This window comes from Zootoca vivipara, chromosome 1 (assembly GCF_965207765.1).
Source record: "Zootoca vivipara chromosome 1, rZooViv2.hap1.1, whole genome shotgun sequence".
Classification (NCBI taxonomy): domain Eukaryota; kingdom Metazoa; phylum Chordata; class Lepidosauria; order Squamata; family Lacertidae; genus Zootoca; species Zootoca vivipara.
Genome location: NC_142582.1, coordinates 123,556,208 through 123,576,876, shown reverse-complemented (window position 1 = coordinate 123,576,876; position 20,669 = coordinate 123,556,208). Strand labels below are relative to the sequence as shown.

Sequence of the window (20,669 nt, the reverse complement as noted above, 5' to 3'; positions counted from 1 at the left end):
TGGCTGGCCACTGAGAGAGTAGGATGCAGGATTAGATGGGCTCCTCTGTTGATGTTTGGGGCAGTGGCACAGCAGTAAGTACTCTCTGTCCCAGGACAACTCTAATTGCACATCCACTTCGCAGGTAACAGACATGAAGATGGAACTCAGAGTGACTCTGAAGACCCAGTAGCCCCCAAAGAAGATGAGACACCTAGTAAAGAACACCTGGCTGAGCAAGCCCGGCTCCAGCGCCAGATCCGGCGCGACCCCCAGGAGATGCTCCACAACCAGCAGGCCTTTGTCATCGAGTTCTTCGACGACGACACGCCTCGGAAGAAGAGGTCGCAGTCCTTCACGCACAGCGGCCAGTCCAACCAGAACGATGTGGACCCCGCCTTGAAGACCAAGATTGAGAAGCGCAAGATTACCGTGCCCGCGGAGAAACCGGGGAGCTCTGTGCTCTCACCCCATCTGCCTGCGGCGGGAACCAAGGGGCCAAGCAACTCTTTCACCGCCCCTAGAGCTGGATCCTTTAAGCGGGAGAAGACGGAGGAGCGGATCAGCTCGTCGTCGTCGTCGAGGACCTCTGGAAAGAACCACGGCAGTGTGGGGAGAAAGTCGAAGATCGCTCAGGATTTTGCTGCGGAGTGTTTAAGGGAGAGCTCTCAAGCTGGGAAAGCTACCGTTGAGAAGCCAGCCCCGACACCGGCGCCGCTCACCCCACGGGTTGTAGCGGTGCCGCCACCAGCACCCGAAATAGTCCCTGAGCCCGTGGCTGCCGATCCTAAGTTGGTCAAAGCGAGGAAGCAAGAGGAAGACGACAGCTTGAGCGAAACGGGCACATATACCATTGAGACGGAGTCGCAAGATAAAGAAGTCGAAGAGGCTCGGAAAATGATTGATCAGGTGAGCCTGCCGTTCTTCGGAAAATTGAACTTTTTGTAGTTTGGCCCCCTTGGTAGTTGCAGCAATTGGTGTAAACAGAGCAAGGCCCAGGGCAAATGCAATGCTTGTTGACCTCGTGGATAGGAAATTCACTGTTTTGTTCTAAGCTGCCTCCCCTCCTCCCCGTCTTTTGGGTTTATCAGGTGTTTGGCGTTTTGGAGTCTCCAGTATTTTCCAGAATTTCCCCTGCCTTCAGGCCCGTCATAAAGGGTGAGAAGGAAGAGCTGGCTCACTTGATCGGCGAAAACGGCTCAAGCCCCAAGGTGACCATGATGCAGGTCATCGCTTCCAAAGTTGCCAGTGAACATCATGCAGAGATGCAGGTACAATGAATGTGTGAAGGGGCCCAGGTCTCACTTTGACTTTCCTTGCACTTGGGGGCAACTCGCATGCCTGTTTCTGGCCCTCATGGCCTGCGAAGGTTTCATTTTGTTATTTACGGAACAAAATAATAGACCGCATTGACTGGTCCTCAAACGAAAGACCTGTAAGCGATTTAGAAAAAACTTGTTAAAAATACCTATAAGAAGCAAACTTTTAAAAACAAAATAAAAAAATTCCTTCAGTAGCACCTTAAAGCCCAACTAAGTTTTTATTTTGGTATGAGCTTTTGTGTGCACACACACTTCGTCAGATACACTGAAACAGAATCAACCAGACCCTTATGTATATTCAGAGGGTTTAAAAACAAGTTGCATGAAAAAGACTAGCAGTTTTGTTACAAGGTGAAAGTAAGCGAGTGAGACTTAGCTAGTAACAATCACTATTTGTTCCCAAGTATTCTGCCTGCAGGCTTGCAACCTAATGGAACTATAAAAAGGTAAAGGTAAAGGGACCCCTGACCATTAGGTCCAGTCGTGACAGACTCTGGGGTTGCGCGCCCATCTCGCATTATTGGCCGAGGGAGCCAGCGTACAGCTTCCAGGTCATGTGGCCAGCATGACAAAGCCGCTTCTGGCAAACCAGAGCAACACATGGAAACGCCATTTACCTTCCCGCTGTAGCGGTTCCTATTAATCTACTTGCATTTTGACATGCTTTCGAACTGCTAGGTTGGCAGGAGCTGGGACCAAGCAACGGGAGCTCACCCCATCACAGGGATTCGAACCGCCGACTTTCTGATCAGCAAGCCCTAGGCTCAGTGGTTTAACCACAGTGCCACCTGGGTCCCCAATGGAACTATAAATCTTGCTAAATCACCCAAGGCAGTTTGGCGATGGTGCAGGCTTTGCTGAAGAGATCAGGGAACAAGACTTCAGTGCCCTTCATAGCTTGTTACTCTTCTCCATGCTTTGCAGGAACGGAATAAATTATGTGAAATAAGCAGGTATATTTGCATCATTTATACGGGTAGCAGAGTTTAGCTCTTTTCTGAGCCTAGTTGGAACAGAGCTCTGCCTGCATGTTGAAACCTTACCTTAATAATTTGAAACTACCAAACAACAGTTAAATAACTTGCTTTCGGCACCTGCTAAAAACTTCTTTGTTCAGCAAGCCTGTCCAGGCATGCAATTTGATTATATATCTGCACCTATGTTCTAAAGCTATTGATTTTGCTTATATTTTGATATAATTTCATGTCAGTTTGATTTTATCAGCATTTTCAACAAATATTTTACATTGCTGTGTATCCTGGTTTCCCAAACTTTGTTCCCCAGCTGTTTTTAGACTACAACTCCCATCTTCCCTAGCTAGCAGGACCACAATGGTCAGGGATGATAGGAATTGTAGTCCCAAAAAAACAGATGCAGATCTAAGTTTGGGAAACCCTGTTCTACATAAACCACTAAGAGCCTTTTGTCATGTTAATCCAGGCACCCCCAAACTGCGGCCCTCCAGTTGTTTTGGCCTACAACTCCCATGATCCCTAGCTAACAGGACCAGTGGTCAGGGATGATGGGAATTGTAGTCCAAACATCTGGAGGGCCGAAGTTTGGGGATGCCTGCATTAATCAGTGAATAGATCTTTTCCAATAAATGAAATGAATGAATAAATAAATATAATCCTGTTGAATTCAAATTTGACTTGCGCCTGAGTAGGCACGTAGGGTTGAATTCAACATTGCACATTGGCATCATTCCATTAGTGCAAGCATTTTTGCGTGCCAGATCTCCCCTCCCTCTGTGTACTGTTCTGCACATTCTCCCACCCACCCCAAGCCAGTTTGGAGGGGGAGATCGGGGAGGAGGAAAGCCCCATTGTGATAGCATAACTTCTGCCAGCTCACGCTAGCGCAAATGATTACTTGAGTCTTGCCCTATAATGTATGCTTGTTTTCCTTAGATATCCTCAGGCGAGATGGGTTGTATCCAATTGTACACTGCCCTGGGATCTTTTTTGAAGGAGGGTGATTTTGAGTTTTTTCGAAATAAACAAAACAGACAAATAGCGCCCCAGTGGTTACAGAAGGCTCGTGGATCCAGGTCTCAGTTCTCTTCAAGGATTATATATTGGCATAGCTAAGCATTTCCTGCTGGGAATTGAGCCAGAGCAAAAAACAAAATGGTAAAATACTGTGCATTATGATGAGAGTCTGTATGAACTGTGTGGGGTTCCCCTTCCTCTCTCTATTTGCAGTTACCATTAGCATCTCAAGGTGGTCAGAAATGGGTATCGAGATGGGCAAGCCTTGCAGATAGCTATACAGACTCAGGATCTGCTCCTGGAATTGGGGATCCTCACCTGCAGGGCCCCCTCTCTCAGGCTGGCATAGGTAAGTACAGCACCTGGCGTCATTTTCACATTGCCAAAGGACTTTACCTAAAAAGGGACAGGTGAAAAGCGCCCCTGGTTTTGTTTCCTCTTTCTGCTGCTTGATGCTTAGGCCCAGTGTTCTGTTCTGAGAGGCCTGGAGGAGGGCAACACGAGAAAGGGCCTTTTTTGCAGTGGCTCCCTCTTTGTGGAATGCCCTCCCCAGGGAGGTTCAGCTGGCGCCTTCATTATACACCTCTAGGCACCAGGCGAAAGCATTCTTCTTCAACCAGACCTTTGGTTGATGGACGTCCAATGCCCTTTTAAATGTGTTGTGGGCGAGGGGATTATTGGTTTGTTTTTCTTCTTATTTTTATTGTGTACAGTGGTACCTTGGTTTTAGAACAGAATGTGTTCCGGGAGTCTGTTTGACTCCCAGAACCGTTTGAAAACCAAAGTGCGGCTTCTGATTGGCTGCAGGAACGTCCTGCAGCCAATCGGAAGCTGTGCCGGATGTTCGGCTTATGAAAATTGTTTGAAAACTAGAACACTCACTTCTGGGTTTCGATCGTTTGGGAGCCGATTTGTTTGGGAGCCAAGGCGTTCGGCTTCCAAGGTACGGCTGTATTTTGTGTTTTTTATATTGTAATTTTATGTTGTAAACTGCCCTGAGATCTTTTGATGAAAGGTGGTATATCACCACCACTACCACCACTAAACTTCCTTTTTTTAAATTTTAAAATAAACTTTATTGAGATTCAAATTAAAATAAACACACACATAAACTCATACACACACTTGAAATAATAATGAAAACATACAAAATCATATAAAATAAGAGTTCTAATATTAACAATATTAACAATAAAAATGTAACTTGAAAATTAAATTCATACATTCAACTTAAATCCAACTCAAATTGTAATACTCGTAACTCTAAAAGAATTACGAGTAAAAGCAAGACACAAAAAAGAAAGAAAGAAAAAGAAAAAAAATGAAGAAGAAAATACAGACAAAAATTCTTCAGTCATTCAAACCCAAAATTATTATAGTCATAATATTCCAAGTACACTCCTCCTATAATCTCCTTTAATTATTTCCCTTTATCTCCTCCCCTCCTATTTGACTTCCACTCATCTCTCTCTCAGGTTCATCAGATACTATATTACAGTGCTGCTTCCCCATATTTCAACTAATATATATCCTTAAATGTCCTATATGTAGAAATTCATCATCTATCGACTTTCTGAACTTAAAATAAATCTAAGCTATTCAATACGAGATCTAAAAATAAACCCAGGATTTTATCGTGGGGCACTGTCTTTTCATGTACTCTCCAAATTTATCCCAATTAAGCTGGAATTTCTTATTCGAATGCCCTCTAATTGAATTAGTCAAATTATCCAAATCTAAATATCCAAGCAATTTCTCCTGCCATTCCACACTAAACTTCCTTGTTTGTTGTCTTCAGTAAATGTATTTTCATTCCCCTTAGAAAAGGACTGCTGTCCTAGAGTGGCAGAGTCTGAGAGCTCCCTGGCGTTACGGACGAGGCGTCTCCTTCCTCCGCTCCCTCCGGGTGACAAGCCGGAAAGCCCAACACCAACCATTTTGATTTGTCCAGAGGCATATTCCGACGTTTCACCAAGGAACGCTGCTAACAGCCACGTAGCAGAAATGTTTGTGGATCCCGCCAGCCGGCTGGCGGTTCGGGAAGATTTGGATCCTGATAGCCTTAGTGACGCCAGCAAATCTGACGACGGCTTCGGCTTGGAAAAACGCAGGAGGAGCCACAACAGCACCAAAACATTGGAGCAGAACCAGGGAAAGGCGGAAAACGAGAAAGCCAAAAACCACCAGCACACGGTGCCGAGGCTTTCTGGTCTGAGAGCCTCCAGCGACCCTCTGTCGACATCTTTCTACATTGGCGACGAGGAAGAGGAAGTCGGGGTTCCTTCGAAACTTCCTTCCAGCATTTCTCCTTCTCAGGCGGAAAAAGAAGAGGCTCTTTACATGTGTGGGAAGCCGGCGGCCAAAGGTGTCAGCAATACCTATATCAGCTCCAACGGGAAAATGGTGATTTCGTTGCACCAGGGGCTTCCGCTTCCGGAGCAAGAAGCCGTCGCTGCAAAAGAAGCGTCGTCCTTTGTCCGGCAGGAAAGCTTTACCAAAGAGAAATCGAGCAGCAGCGTTCCTCAAAACCGGCTACCGCATATCTCAAGCCACCCTTTGCTCAAAGATCTCGATGTCACCCGGGCAAATCGCATGGACTATAACCCAGACACCCACCTCCTCCTTAAAGATACTGAAACTGCTCTGGCAGCCCTGGAAGCCAAAATACTCTGCCAAACCAACCAGCTCGACACTCTTGAAAATTCCCCAGGGCAGTTGGAAGATTCCTTGTCCGGAGAATCTGACGTGGACACGGGTAGCACCGTCAGCTTGGTGAGTGGCAAAAACTTACCGAGTCACTCGCCGAAGGGCAAACCCGCAGCAACCTTGCAAAAAGAGAAGCCTTCTTCCACGCCTTCTGCCCAAGATCAGAGTCTTCAACTGAGCGCAAGGGAGCGGCTTTCAGAAAAGCGGAAAACTCTTCCGCTTGAGGCAGGGAGCAAAAGCGAAAATGTGAGACGCTTCCAAGTTAAGCGTAGCCCAGGGACCAGTGGCTCCCTGGACTATACAGATGATGAACGAAGTAGTGGCCTCCCATATCCGCCAGCGAATGAAATAGCCTCCTCTGACCAAGAGCAATCCACCTCGAGGCCCGTCTCCAGGAAGAAGCCCTTCTCGCAGTCCACCAAAGAGGAACACAGCAAAGTGACGCCCACGGTGCAAAAGATCCAGCAGGTTCTCACCAGGTCCAATAGTCTGTCTACCCCGAGGCCCACGAGAGCCTCCAAACTTCGCCGGGCCCGGTTGGGGGACACCTCGGACAACGAGAGCGCCGACACCGAGAAAGCAACGCCTAACCACGAAGGAACGGCGGCGCCTTCCAAGCAGCCGGCGGAGGCCAAGAAGCTGTCGAGGCTCGACATCCTGGCCATGCCGAGGAAACGGGCGGGGTCTTTCACTGTGCCAAGCGACTCGGAGAGCGCACCAGCTAGGCCGACATTCTCCGGGCGCAGCGCAGAGTCGTATTATTCTACCCGGAAGCCCCCCGTGTCGGAAGCCAGGAATGCTGCTAGGAAAACGGCAGCGGCAGTCGCTGCTTCGAAGCAGCCTTTCGGCAGAACACGCTCCAGCAGTGTCAAATACTCCTCTTCTTCTAGTGAGTAACTGTGTGTGCGTGTGTGTGTGGAGTGTTTGATCCTGCCATTGCTTGGAGGTAGAGCATCTGTTTTCCATGCAGAAGGCCCAGATTCAATCCCCAGCATCTCCAGGTAGGCCTGGGGAAAAGACACCTGTCGGAAACTGCGGAGGGCTGCTGCCAGTCAGTGTAGACACTACTTAACTACATGGGCCCAAGAGTCTGACTGTGCAGGGGTTCCCAAACTTGGGTTTCCAGCTGTTTCTGGACCACAACTCCCAGGAATTGTGTGAACTGGTAGTCCCAAAACAGATGGAGACCCAAGTTTGGGAAACCCTGGACTATGCTATTAGGCAACTTCCTATATTTCCACATGTGTTATTAGGATTTTCCATTAAAAAAATTCCAAGCCAACTGAGAAAATAAATTGGAAATAAATCCGCAGCCCTTTGCAACAGATACAGAGCCCCGAATGTTTTAAATATTAAGCGCTGGGATTTTATAACCCAAAGAGAGTTCCCTTCTCACTTGGTTTGTATCTGTGTGGCGAATGTTGGCTGCCATTGCAATGCATTGTCCTTATTCAGAAGCTCTGTTAGCCCAACATCTGGTAATTCCGTAGCATAGCCCTGCTTGATAGCTTCCTGAATCATCTGGTGGTATAGACAGAAAACGCTGAACTAGGGTGGACTCTTGGCTTGTTGGAATAAGGTAATTATTATATACCCTCAGTGCCCTTGCTTTGAATTGTTCTGTGACCTCTGAATACTCAGTAGCTGCTTGTTCTTACGTCAGGCTTGCCTCGGTTGCCTGCGGTGAGTACAGATCTTTTCCTGGCAACCAGACAGGGGAACTTGTGGAATTGCAGGAAGGTTAGAGCTTGAAACTTTCCAGCCACCAATGTGCTAATCCAGGCATCCCCAAACTTTGGCCCTCCAGATGTTTTGGACTGCAATTCCCGTCTTCCCTGACCACTGGTCCTGTTAGCAAGGGATCATGGGAGTTGTAGGCCAAAACATCTGGGGGGCCAAAGTTTGGGGATGCCTGTGCTAATCAATCACAAGCATTGCTTAGGCTAGTAAAATACTTGTGGACCAGCCATTTTTGCAGAGCTTTCTTTTCGCAAGGCTATCTTCAGTAGGTTATTTTTTCCCCTCTACTTAAAGTCAGATCTTCAGAGGAAAATGTTTTGTATGTCTGTTTTGGGTGGGTGGGACACAAGACATGTAATCATTAGGGTTATAACTTTTTGACTTCTTGTTTTTCAAAAAACAACAACAATTTCCTGTATCATAAAGGGATGAACTTTTGCTTAGGAACACTGAAAAAGGGACTAACCCTTCTCAGTTGAAAAAAAAGGGGGGGTCACCCTAAAATGAAAAGTTGGGCTCACCGTATATGTAACATTACTTCTCATAAGTATTAGCACTTTTAAAAACTGTATGGAACTGTGTAGAACTTTTACAGCTGCCTGGAACTTCCTAAAACTGTGTTGGAGAATCACTGGAAGCAGGAGCCATCCACGCTCCAGATACCAATAAATAAACTGTGGGCAGAACGTGCAGTCAAAATGATGCGGGAACTTTATGGTGCTTTCAGCGGATACAAAGGCAAACTGCAACCTCGAAGTGATGTACATTGTACAAGTGTTAGAAAAATAGCAAGCCCTATTTTCTCTGTGTTATAGTACGTGCTATGTATATAACATAATACATTGTACAGTTACACATACAAAAAATGATTTATTGATTTTGGGGTGACCTTCTCTCCCCCCCCCAAAAAAAAAGATTTGGAAATGACAGTTCGTTCCTTTGTTTTTAGGGGAGAGTTCCTCTAACTAAGCTACAGGAACACAAGGTTGTAAAAAAAAGGTTATAACCCTAATAATCATACGTCTTGTCAGATGTTTGCAAGCTGTAGGAGTTGCCCCGCATTGATTCCCCACCCATCTGCATTGAACATGGGGGAAATTGCACATAGTCCATCTGATGTAGAGCACAGCTGGGGAATGCCTGGCCCTCCAGGTGTTCCTGGGTCACAGCTTCAAACAACCCTGGCCATTGGTCATGCTGACTGAGGCTGATGGGAATGGGACTCCCAACAGCATCCGGAGGGCCTCATTTTCTCCACCCTTTGCCTAGGACAGGCATCCCCAAACTTCGGCCCTCCAGATGTTTTGGACTACAACTCTCATCTTCCCTGACCACTGGTCCTGTTACCTAGGGATCATGGGAGTTGTAGGCCAAAACATCTGGAGGGCCGCAGTTTGGGGATGCCTGTCCTAGGATAACCCTATTCTACAAACTGGCCTAGTTAAATCCTATTACTTTTCATTCAGCACAAGCACAAACTGAGATTGCCGGAAGTTCCTTTGACCTGATGCACTCCTAGCGGCCGAGCCCTGGATGATGCAGTTGCTTTTAATTTATGAGTAGCTGCTGCTCCTCGTTGCTGGATAATGCTTAAGCCGTTCACCACTCCAATGATTTAAACTTTGCAGATGACACTGTGATTTAATGGTGCTGTGTGCATAATAACAAAGCGGGGATCTCGGAGTGTATTGTTGGTACTGCAGAGCTGAAGTGGTTTAACCGCCATGACTTCCCTCGAGGAACCCTGCGACTCACCGCCTGGCGACACCGGCGAGTTGCGTTTGCTGAGAGACGGCGGCCCATCCTAACCGTGCCTAATCTTGTTCCAAATGAATTGGTTTTGTCTTCCATTTCCTTTGCACCAACGGCTAACCAGGTTTTAGTGCCAAATTAACCTTGGGAGTTACTACGCATCAGTATACGACTAACACGACTAACCTACTAATTCCGCAGGGGTTATGGACCTTGTGCAGGCATTATGCTTGGTTCTCATGTGTGGATTATGGTGCCAGGTGTGGGACACATAAGGGCGGGCCTTGGCGGAAAGGCAGTGCCTGCAAAACCCTTTGGGCAGCACATCCCAGTTAGCTTGTTTGGGGGCAGTGCAGAAGGGCTTTGCAAGCCCTGTGCTTGTCACTTGGGGAGCACTGAGCATGGGGCTTGCAAAGTGATCCATGCTGCACTTGCAAAGCCCCTTTTGGCCAAGCCTCATCCTTACCTGTCCCATGCCTGATGTCATACAAAATATCAGAGGTGGAGCATGTTGGTCATGGTTTGGCCGAAACAGCTTTTCGGGCCAAATGGGGAGGGCTGGCGCACCCAATTTGGCTCAGAGGTTCCCCACTGTTTATGCTCACACTCAGAGTCTGGGAGAGGATATGGTGGCTGTTTTGCTCCTCGCTGCTTGTCCCACTGTTGTGCTGAGCTGTGCCACACTTTGCCTTAGCACAGGCACCCCCAAACTTCGGCCCTCCAGATGTTTTGGACTACAATTCCCATCATCCCTGACCACTGGTCCTGTTAGCCAGGGATCATGGGAGTTGTAGGCCAAAATATCTGGAGTGCTGCAGTTTGGGGATGCCTGCTTTAGCATACCTTCCAAAGCCAGGCTTGTGGATTAGCTCTCTCCAGGCTCTCTCAGGGGTAGAACATCTGCTTTGTACGCAGGAGATCCGTGGTTCAATTCCAGCGTCACCAGGAGAGAACCCTGCCTCAGTTCTTGGAGAATCAGTCGGTGTAGACAATAATGAGCTAGATTGACTCAAATGGTCTGATTCTGTTTCAGGCAGTTTCCTCTGTTTCTGTGGGCTCAGCACAGCAGCAGAATGACCAGGGATGAGCAGAGCGGTTGCAATCTCCTCTAACAGAGCCTGCTCATGAGCACTAAGCCAAGGTTTGGCGTGGCGTGATGTGCAAACCAGACCATAGTGTTCCAGTTTCCCAGTTATGTGTCTTTTTTCTCATGAGCAAATGGATAAGAGAAAAAAGTCAACATGGAGAAATCTAAACACCGCATTGTTGCTGCAAAAGCAGCTGATAATCACTTACCAGAATTGGTGCACTCTGATAAAGCACAATAACTTTGAAGCTGGATAAAGGATCTTTCCATAGCCTGGGAAAAGAATTTCCAGGGAAACAAAATGAGTGGTTTCTCTCCCCTTGACTAGCTGTAACCAGGAACATCTGTTTTGGGTGTAAAAGGGTGTTGCCTGTAAACTCCTGCCAAATGCGGCACATAAATGCTGCAGGGCAAACCCAGGGATCTCAGGGAAATAATTATGACCATGAACATGATGTGAGCAATCTCCAAATGGGGCTGCCCTTCTGGATGAAGTTTCCTCTTTCACTTGGCTGAGCTTGTTTACACAGTCGGTAATCCTGAGGCAATTAATACTCATGGAGTTGTTAAATAGTGTAAAATTTGTCCGTGAAGCAAGTCAAAAGTAAGGGAAGATCCCTCTGGAACCACCAGGCCTCTGAGTTTGCCACTGTTCTCTCTCGAGGCAGATAACCGCATACAATAACTTAGCATGGCTGTTGCATTGGGTGCGGCAGGAGTTCAGGGGGAAGGCCCCTAGCTCAGTGGTAGAGCACCTGCTTGGCATGCAGAACATCCCAGGTTCTATCCGCAGCAAGAGGGCTAGGAAAGACCCCTGTCTCCTGAAACCCTGGAGAGCAGCTTCCAGTCAGAGTTGGCAATAATAGATGGGCCAGTGATCCGGCTTGCTTATGATCTTTGGAAAGAACCTTCTCCAATGTGGTGCCTTCCGCATATTTTGGGCTACCCTGGCCAGCATTGTGCAAATTTCAATCAGGAGATGTTTTATGGAACAGACTCATGGAATTATAGAATGGTAGAGTTGGAGGTGACCCCTCGAGTCATCAAGTCCAACCCCCTGCAATGCAGGAATCTTGGCTAAAGCATCCATGACAGGTCTCCATCTAACCACCCTTGGGAGGTTGTGGACTCTCCTTCCTTGGAGGTTTCTAAGCAGAGGTTGCATGGCTGCCTGACATGGATGCTTTAGTTGAGATTCCTGCATTGCAGGGGGTTGGACTAGAGGACCCCCAGGGTCCCTTCCAACTCTATCATTCTATGATTTTATGATGCCCTCGGGGCTGATGGGAGTTGTTATCCAAAACATCCGAAGGGTACGAGGTTCAGGAAGGCTCTTTTGGAATGTAACTAAGCAGGCCATGAGTGGTATGATGGTGCTCCGACTTTAGGGACACTGGCCTAAATCAGGGGTGGGGAACCTGCCGAGAAGGGAAATACAGTGGTGCCTCGCAAGACGAATTTAATTCGTTCCGCGAGTCAATTCGTTTTGCGAAAAATTCGTCTTGCGAATCGCGGTTTCCCATAGGAATTCATTGAAATTTCTTTTTTTGCCCATAGGAACGCATTAATTAAATTTCAATGCATTCCTATGGGAAACCGCGATTCGCAAGACGGATTTTTCGCAAAACGAATTCGTCTTGCGAGTCACCATCAGATCGCAATACACATTCGTCTTGCGAAAAATTCGTCTTGCATGGCATTCGTCTTGCAAGGTACCACTGTAGCCCAGTGGCGTAGAACATCTACATTGCATGCAGAAGGTCCCAGGTTCAATCCCTGGCCTCTTCAATTAGAGGTGGGAAAAAGTCCCTGCCAGAAAAACCTGGAGAGAGAGCCCTTGCCAGTTGGTGAGGACGATAGTGAGATAGAGGGACCAAATGTTTTCACTTGCATTCATCTTCATCTGTTTATTGGGAGGAAAGTGTATTTGGATGTACCTGCTGCAAGTGCCTCAACACCTCTACTCCCCACCCTTCATGCTATTTGTGCCCATCACTAAATTTGAGAACCACTGGATTAAGGATGACAACACTGGGTCTCTTTAAACAGGCCAGGGGTTCCCTGAGTGTGTAAACAAGCCAGCTGTTTCTGCTCTCCATCTTGGAAGTCCTTAACCTGTGTGGAAATGAAGTCACCTGAACTGGTGGTTTGCTGAGGGGGGGGGACACCTGGAAGTCTCACCTGCCTGATGGTTCCTCCTGGGGCCTCCTGTGCATGTGGCGATTCAGGACCACACCCCACGCTGGAAAATCCCTCCAGTGGAAGGCACTTCCATACAGGAATTCACGCGAGCTGCCTTGCACACAGGAAATTTTTAACATGTGGGGCAGACCGATCGTATACATTTTGCCACCAAAGAATATGCTGCAGTCTTTTCTGTTGCAGCTGGTTAATTTGTGGAAGTGGAGGGCGGGTACAAATGGCCGTTTTGCCAAAAAATTATCACACGTCTGCACCTGATCTGTGATTTTAAAAATTCTCCTTGCTGCTTGACTGGCTGATGGAAATAGCTCATAACTGTTGCTGCGACTACAGGGTGAGCTCTCTCCCCCCCCCCCCCGAAATAGCTGCCAAGTCTCCCGTATTCCCCGGGAAACCCCCATTTTTCCAGCCGTTTCCCGCTGGCAGCCCGGATTTAAAAAAACCCCGCAAATCCCCCAGATTCTTACTGGCCCGGGGAGGCTCCTTCTGCGCATGTCTGGAGTCTCTGGACATGCGTAGAAATGATTTTTAGCGCTGCGGCCATTTTGGAAATGGGCAGAGCATGCATAGAAGCAACTTCCGGTGCTGCTCTGCCCAGTTCCAAAATGGCTGCAGCGCGACTTCCGGTGCTGATCCTGGATTTTTCAATCTGGGAGTTGGCACTTATGCCCGCCGATTGTTGTGTGGCTGCCTTTTTCTTCCTTGCCTTATTCATGTGCCAGAGAAACAAAACTTTAATGTCTGAATAAGAGGGCGATGGGGCTTCACTCTGGACACAGCCCCCAGTGTCATCTGCCCACTCGGCTTCCCCCCTCCAAACGTCCGCCAGTCAGGCAGAAATCTGAAGGTGGAGCCACCTGTCCTCTCATAGGGTCCTTGACGTGATCCAAATGGGCCTGTGGTACCATATTCTCACTCATCTTCCTGCTACTGCTCTTAAGGCAGAAGTTGGGAGCAGGATCTGGCCAATGGGACCAAGTCTGACAGGTTTGTGGGGAAGCCTGAGAGGCCCAGGTTAGATCCTTAGGTTGTCCCTAGGTTGCAAATGAGCTCCTGTCAAGGGAGCCACATATTTTATTATTTATCTATTTAAGCAACTTATATGCCACTTAACTGCAGCCTTAATCGGTTTACAAAGGGGCAATGCGAAAGAAATGTAAACCAGTTAAATCTATAAAATCCAAACGTCAATTAGAATGCCAGTCAATTAAAGATCAGGTGCAAAAGTGCGATAACGTTACATGGTTAAAAAAGTAAAGGTGGCATCTGTATTCGCCCACAGTAAAAATGCAAACAATAATTCCATCTTTTTATTCCTCCAAAGTTCTTTCCACTTGGTGGGATGCACAGGAGTTTCCTGGTTCACCTTCCTCCTCCTCCTTGGGCTGTTTTTGCATTAGCGTTTTTTTTGTTTGTTTCTTAACCTTTTGAAGCCCGTCTCAAAAGTCTTTTTCTTTGCCTTCTCTCCTTCCTATTCTTCTCCCTCCCCTCCCAACCGCCCGAAACCAATTCATTTCTTATAAGCTTCAAGGCGGCGGGCGCAGGGCTCAGATTACACTTCCACTTCCGAGGAGGAGTATGGCTCAAACCACAGCTCCCCTAAACACAAACGCTCCCATACTTCAACAGCCACCCAGACGCCCAGGACCCGGGGCTCCGGGATGAATAAGCAGAAGCACAGCAACAGCAGGGAGACGGAAGATGAAGACTACGACGATCACGACCCCTACAACTTCATCGCGCAGACGGCAGAGATTGCCGAAATCGCCAGGTGAGGGACGGGTTGCGGCGGCATGTTGAGCCGTTGGAACCCAAGCCATTGGTGGCGCGCTGTGGGTCAGGTGAGAAGAGAAGGTAGGAATGGATGGGGGGAGGGATATTGGTTGTGTAGTGTTATGCAAGGTAGAAAGAGCTGGGCTCATCTGCGCTATGCTGTTCCAAAAGTTGTGTGCTTCCCCCTCTCTTTTGCTAAGCGGTGGCAAAAGCCCATGGGGTCCCGGGCACTCACTCAGGTTCTTTGGTCCTTTGGTCCTTTGGAGAATTGAAACACAGCAGACTGTCGTACTTTTAAGAAACATGGTTTATTCACCTATTTACACCTTCAGTCTGCAAGGAGGGAGTCCAGATCTTACAGCATGGTCATTTCAAGAGGGATTTGTCCCCCACAGCAGTGCAGCCAGCCTCCAGCCAGCCTGCCCAAGATGGACCCACCCACCCACTCTTCTTCTTGCTTCTTTTTTCCCAGCAACCCTGGCTCAAAACTCTTTCCCTGTCACCTCATACCCAGTTGCCCTGACCACCAAAGGGCAGTGGGGCAGGCACTGGCGGAGGAAGAGGAGTGCAGGGGGAGCACACCGCCCCCGGCAGCGCGATCCCGGTGGGGTGCCATCGCAGCTGACCCTCACCCGCGCTGGACACCACGCCCCTGCAGGCAGTGTGCCACACCCCCAGGACACGTGCCATGCCCTTGCGGGCAGCGCGTTCCTGTGGGTGGTACACCAGTCCCACCCTTGTCTGCTCTCTGCCCCGCTGGTGCCGGAGCATGAAGCTCCGTCACTGGGGGCAGGACAGTTCTCTGCATTGCCAATAGCTCTCAATGGCTCTGTATTACTTCTTAATGGCCCTAGCTTGGCCAGGTCTTATTGCATACAGTGGAACCTCGGTTTACGAATGCGATCCGTTCCACGGAGGCGTTCATAAACGGAAGCGTTCGCTCCCTGAAGGCATGCTTCTGTGCATGCGCGAGCTGCACAGATCGCATCTGCGCATCCGATGCCGCGGAACCTAGATGTAAACACTTTTGGGTCTGCGGCGTTCGTAAATGGGACTGTTTGTAAACCGAGGTACCACTGTATTCTAGTCCAGGAATTCCTCTGTGGTTTGTGTTTCGCCCTTCACACCCCAAATCATCAAAATCCTACCATTTATTAATTTCTTGGCTTTAGCCCTGCCCCCCAAATCTATAACAATACATTTAAAGCAGTATCACCCCACTTCTAACAGTCATGCCCCCCCAAAGAATTATGGGAGCTGTCGTTTGTTAAGGGTGCCGAGAGTTGTTAGGAGACCCTTGTTCCTCTCACAGAGCCGCAATTCCCAGTGTTTCCTGGAGAGAGGAACCTCCCCCGGGAAGTTGTGGACTCTCCTTCCTTGGAGGCTTTTATGCAGAGGTTGGATGGCCATCTGTCAGGGATGCTTTAGCTGAGATTCCTGCGTTGCAGGGGGTTGGACTCGATGACCCTCGAGGTTCCTTCCAAGTCTACAATTCTAGTATTCCGTGATTGATAACCACAATGGGAATTGTAGGTCTGGGAGGACAATAGGTTTTGGTTTTGACTCAACCCACTGTGGCTATGACAGCAACCATGGTTTTGCCATTCCACTGAACTGGGAAACCATGGTTAAATAGAAGCTTGGTTGCTCGCCATACAAAGGGAGGAATGAAGGGTTTCGTGTGCTTGAGCAAAAGGGCCTGTTCTCCGTCTACTGTCCAAACTATTCATTTGGCACCTTAAGAACTAGCAGATTTATTGTAGCGTAAGCATCAATCTAGGCTGACTCGGTGTAAGGCAACTTTCTTTACTAATATGAAAGGTTGCTGCAAGGCTTATTGAGATAATGATAACCCCCCGAATGCTATAATAAGGTTAAGTATTATATTATTAGCATTCTCCTTTTAAAAAATCATATGCATCAAAAGAAGCGTAGGAAAAGTTCAGGTTGCACAGCTGTTAACGGGGAAGCCTTGTGGGAAGGCTGCATTACACAATCTTCCCGTTGTAGTTGCTGAATAAATCTGGCAGTCGGCTCATTCTGGTGCGGCGCATTGTCCTCTTGATAATGGCACAGCTGGGTGTTTAAGGGATGGCAGCTCTTCAGGAACTTAAGCATTACACAGCTCTCTGTGTTCTATAAATACTTTCTGCTTAAGAAGCCAGAGATTGCAGAAGCTACGGCTGCATGCTTGCCTGTGATCCGTCTGGCGTCAGGGGCAGAAAGTGCTCCTCTGGATTTTGCAAGAAGGCCGCCCCATAATTGCAGCCTTTGTCTCCCGCCTCTGCTGTGGCTTCTGAATCAACAGGGAGGCACAGTCTAGAATAGCAAGTGAGGGTTCAAAGGGAAATTAGTCCCCCTTGTTTACACTGGGCTTAATCGCGTAATTGAGGCATCAGAAGAAACTGCTTCGGCCCCAGACAAACCTAGCCACTCAATTAGTCATGCAGTTCTCAATATTACTCCATTTTAGCTCACTTGTGCTTTTTTGTTTCCAAGGAAACAGCTGAAAGGTATTTCTATAACCTTGCATGTTTCTGCAGAATCTTAGTCACTGCATAGAAAACAGGGCTGCAACCTTCAACTCCTTTAGCTGGTAAATTAATCAAATAAAGTTTTAGTTGATAAATTTGCAGGAGGCCAGTTTTCACCAGCGAAGCTGAAAATTCAGAGCACACTTGCTTAGTTTCTGAGATTTTATCTTTATTCTGCTTTGTTGCACTAATCAGGAATTTTAAAAAGAAAATGTTAACAGATGACATTTCCGTGTAATGATAAGTGACAGTTTTGATCAAATTGTAACTTAACTCACACTTAATTTAGTATCGCAGAAAGGTGTTGGGAAATTCTAATTTATTTACATGTCATTGATTAAACATTCATTTGGTTAGAAACAAACAATGATCAATTAAAAATCCCCACAAAAAGACAACAGAAGAGATAATGCAAGAACCAGATTTTAATGTATTGTCCTGGGGTAGCAAAATAGACGTTCTGCAATTTCATAATTTAATAAGTGTAACTGCAAATCTAAATTGGGTTGTGCATTTTTCAAGGGCAAGTGAGTGTTATAGTTTCAGTTTTTTCTTGAGTAATATCCCCTATCTTAGCTAAGGTGTAGACAAGGGCTAAGCCTGAACGTTCCTCAGTCCTTAAGTTATCCATGCTGTTCCTCCAGATTGAGCCAGACCTTGGTGAAGGACGTAGCGATCCTTGCTCGAGAGATTCATGACGTTGCTGGAGATGGAGATTCCCAGAGCTCATCGGGAACGGGGCCAAGCACCTCCCACAGTTCTGTGCCTAACACCCCTGCCTCTACCATATCAGCAAGGGAAGAGGTAAGACCTAAGCGGCTTAAGACCTATGCAGCAGTGAATGCAACCAAAATACAGAGGTTAGAGGAAGCTTCATTAGGTCAGAGCAGCGTTTCCCAAACTTGGGTCTCCAGCTGGTTTATTTGACTACAATTCCCATCATCCCTGACCACTGGTCCTGTTAGCTAGGGATGATGGGAGCTGTAGTCCAACAACAGCTGGAGGCCCCAAATTGGGAAACGCTGAGTCAGAGGCTCCCAATCGAAACCCCATCCCTGTTTCAGAAATTCTGTACCTGCTAAGGCCCATCTACCTTCCCCTTGATTTCCTCTCCTTCTTGGGAGCAGGGGAAGAAAAACACACGCCACACTCTCAAGCCCTCTCAATTTAGTAAAATTAACTTCAGCTCACCCCACCCATGCCCTTTTTGCTAGTTCTTTCTTGCGCAGCAAAATGACGTCAAAAGATGTTGGGACACAGAACCAGTTGTCCCCAAAATGTTTAGTTACAGAGACTCCTGCTGTATCCCCCCAACCCTCTCAGCAGCTTCCCATAATGGAGACCAGGAACAGAGACTGTGATGGGATGCTAGGCATGGGTTGGTGGTAATGGCAGTCCCGTGCCCAGTTCCTCCTCTTCTCCAAGTGACACTTGGTCCCTGAAATGTGTGACCTGTCTTCACCACACCCTGTGTTTCTCTGCTCCCACTCCTTGTGGCTGGTTTTTGGTTGCTGTTAGATTGGGGTAGGAACATGCACAATGCCGCGATGTTACGTCTCGTTCCTCCCTATGTTTTGCAACCAGTTTCCCCTTTACAAAGAATTCTGATGCTAGATATTGGAAATTCAAGGTCAGCTCTCCCCTCTGAAAGTCAAGCCTTCATTTTGGGATTTTTATATGACATGGTGTGCTCCCCACAAACACGCACCCTCTCTCACCAAGATTCAGTAACCGGCTAGTCTTTCTACAATACATCCATGTTTTATACTCCATGATCATTCATTTTGCATGCACATTCCTATGTAAAGTTGTGACGTGTATCTTTTCAATTAAGGAGGCAGTAAGAGCTACTTCTTCCCAGCTGAACTCTCTGTTATAGCGCCATTATCATGGATGACACTTTACAGAGTTCGAGCGAATCGGTCCCTTCCTCCAGGAGCTTATGACCTGAAAGTCGACACAGGAGGAAATGTGAGAGGAGACAGGGAGGGAGGGAAGGGGTAACAGACCCCTGCTCTTGAAAACAAAAGTACTAAAACTCTTGGACCATGCAACTGTGGTTAATGGGGACTGGGGCGAAATCAGGGCATTACATCAATGTTTCATCACCTTCAATGGCTTCTAGCCAATTCAGAGTACAGTGGTACCTCTACTTACAAATAACTCTACTTACGAATAACTCTACTTACAAATGGAGCTCCGTCTGCCATCTTGGATGCAGTTTAGATAGGATTTTTTCTACTTACGAATTTTTAGATAGGGTTGCTTCTACTTACGATTTTTTTCTCCCAATGCATTCCTATGGGATTCGGCTTACAATTTTTTTCGACTTACGAATGTGCGTTCGGAACGCATTACATTCGCAAGTAGAGGTACCACTGTACCTGGGGTCAATATCTAAAGCCCTAAATGCCTTGAGGTCAGGATACCAGAAGGATCACCTCCCCTGTACATACCTGCCCAGACTATAAGATCCTCACTGGAGACCCTTTTTCCAGGTTCCCCCACCTAGGGAAGTGAGCTAGATGGATACTAGGGATAGGGCCTTCTCAGTTGTGGTGCCCTGTTCCTGGAATGCTCTCCCCAGAGAGGTTGGCCTGGAGTTTGCATTGGGAATTTTCAGTGATGGGGGGAGACCTTTTCATGTTTTTAGCTCTTGCAACTACTATGCTTTCCCCTGGTCGGCTGTTAGTGTTGTTGCATTGATCTTATGCTGCTTTGTTGGCTGGTTTTTGCTCATGTTATGTAGGTGCTGCTTTTATATTGATTGTTTTCGTGATTGTATTTAAATTCAATGAAATGCAATTTCTGGACTGCCCGGAGGACATGGTTAACCGGGAGGTATTAAGCGTGATTGCTTTGCCACTGAAATCTCTTTCGCTTGCACGGCTCTGCATCTCTCTAGTTTGAGACCTTCAACCCGTGGTTGCCCCCTGCAGCTCCTGAGTAGGAGGAGCATGTTCTGCCAAGGCAGTTTTGAGAAGAGCAATTCCTCTTTTGGCAAAAATAGCTATTCAAGGGTACTGCCAACAAATCCAACTCAGCGCCTCTAAAAGCAAAGGCAGGAAAAGTTTAGCTAATTAATAATACAGCTGGCACAGTGTAGTGGTTAGAGGGTTGGGCTAGGACCCAGGAGAGGAGTGTTCGAATCTCCACTCAGCCATGAAGCCCGCTCAATGACCTTAGGGTATAAATATAATCATACATGCATATGTAGTGTCTTGGCCTCTTCACTCACACTGGACTTAGGACCTCTACTGTAAACAATTGGAAAAAGCCTTAGTTCTGTTGTTATGTTCTTCTGGTGGTTGTATATTATGATTTACCAAGGCAGAGCCCAGGGCACTCAGTTGGGAGGGTGATATTTCCCCAACAAAGAATGGGTAACGTTGGGTTATTAAATCACTTACTTGCAGATCTTGTCGTTTGAAGCTGCCAAATAACCATTCTCCCTCTTATCTCTCAGTTCCATATGGACTTTTTATTGCCTGTAAGTAAAATATTAATAGAAATAGATTAGTATAGAGAAGCCTTCATGTGTGTGTGTGTCTCTGTGTGTGTGTTTGTGGTGCTTTGTAGACCT

General features: G+C 47.3%; 1 protein-coding gene across 3 annotated transcripts in view; it reads left to right on the top strand.

Moving 5' to 3' along the window:
• The window catches only part of CEP170B (centrosomal protein 170B), an 82,436-nt gene that overhangs the window by 52,080 nt on the left and 9,687 nt on the right, over positions 1–20,669 (top strand). For 2 of the 3 annotated variants that reach the window (XM_088673579.1, XM_088673582.1), the window contains exons 9-14: positions 125–888; positions 1,071–1,250; positions 3,506–3,641; positions 5,115–6,887; positions 14,304–14,550; positions 17,731–17,890. In XM_088673579.1, coding sequence (XP_088529705.1) covers positions 125–888; positions 1,071–1,250; positions 3,506–3,641; positions 5,115–6,887; positions 14,304–14,550; positions 17,731–17,890 — 3,260 coding nt within the window. The remainder of the gene's footprint in view (positions 1–124; positions 889–1,070; positions 1,251–3,505; positions 3,642–5,114; positions 6,888–14,303; positions 14,551–17,730; positions 17,891–20,669) is intronic. The other variant, XM_088673585.1, reaches the window with a different exon arrangement.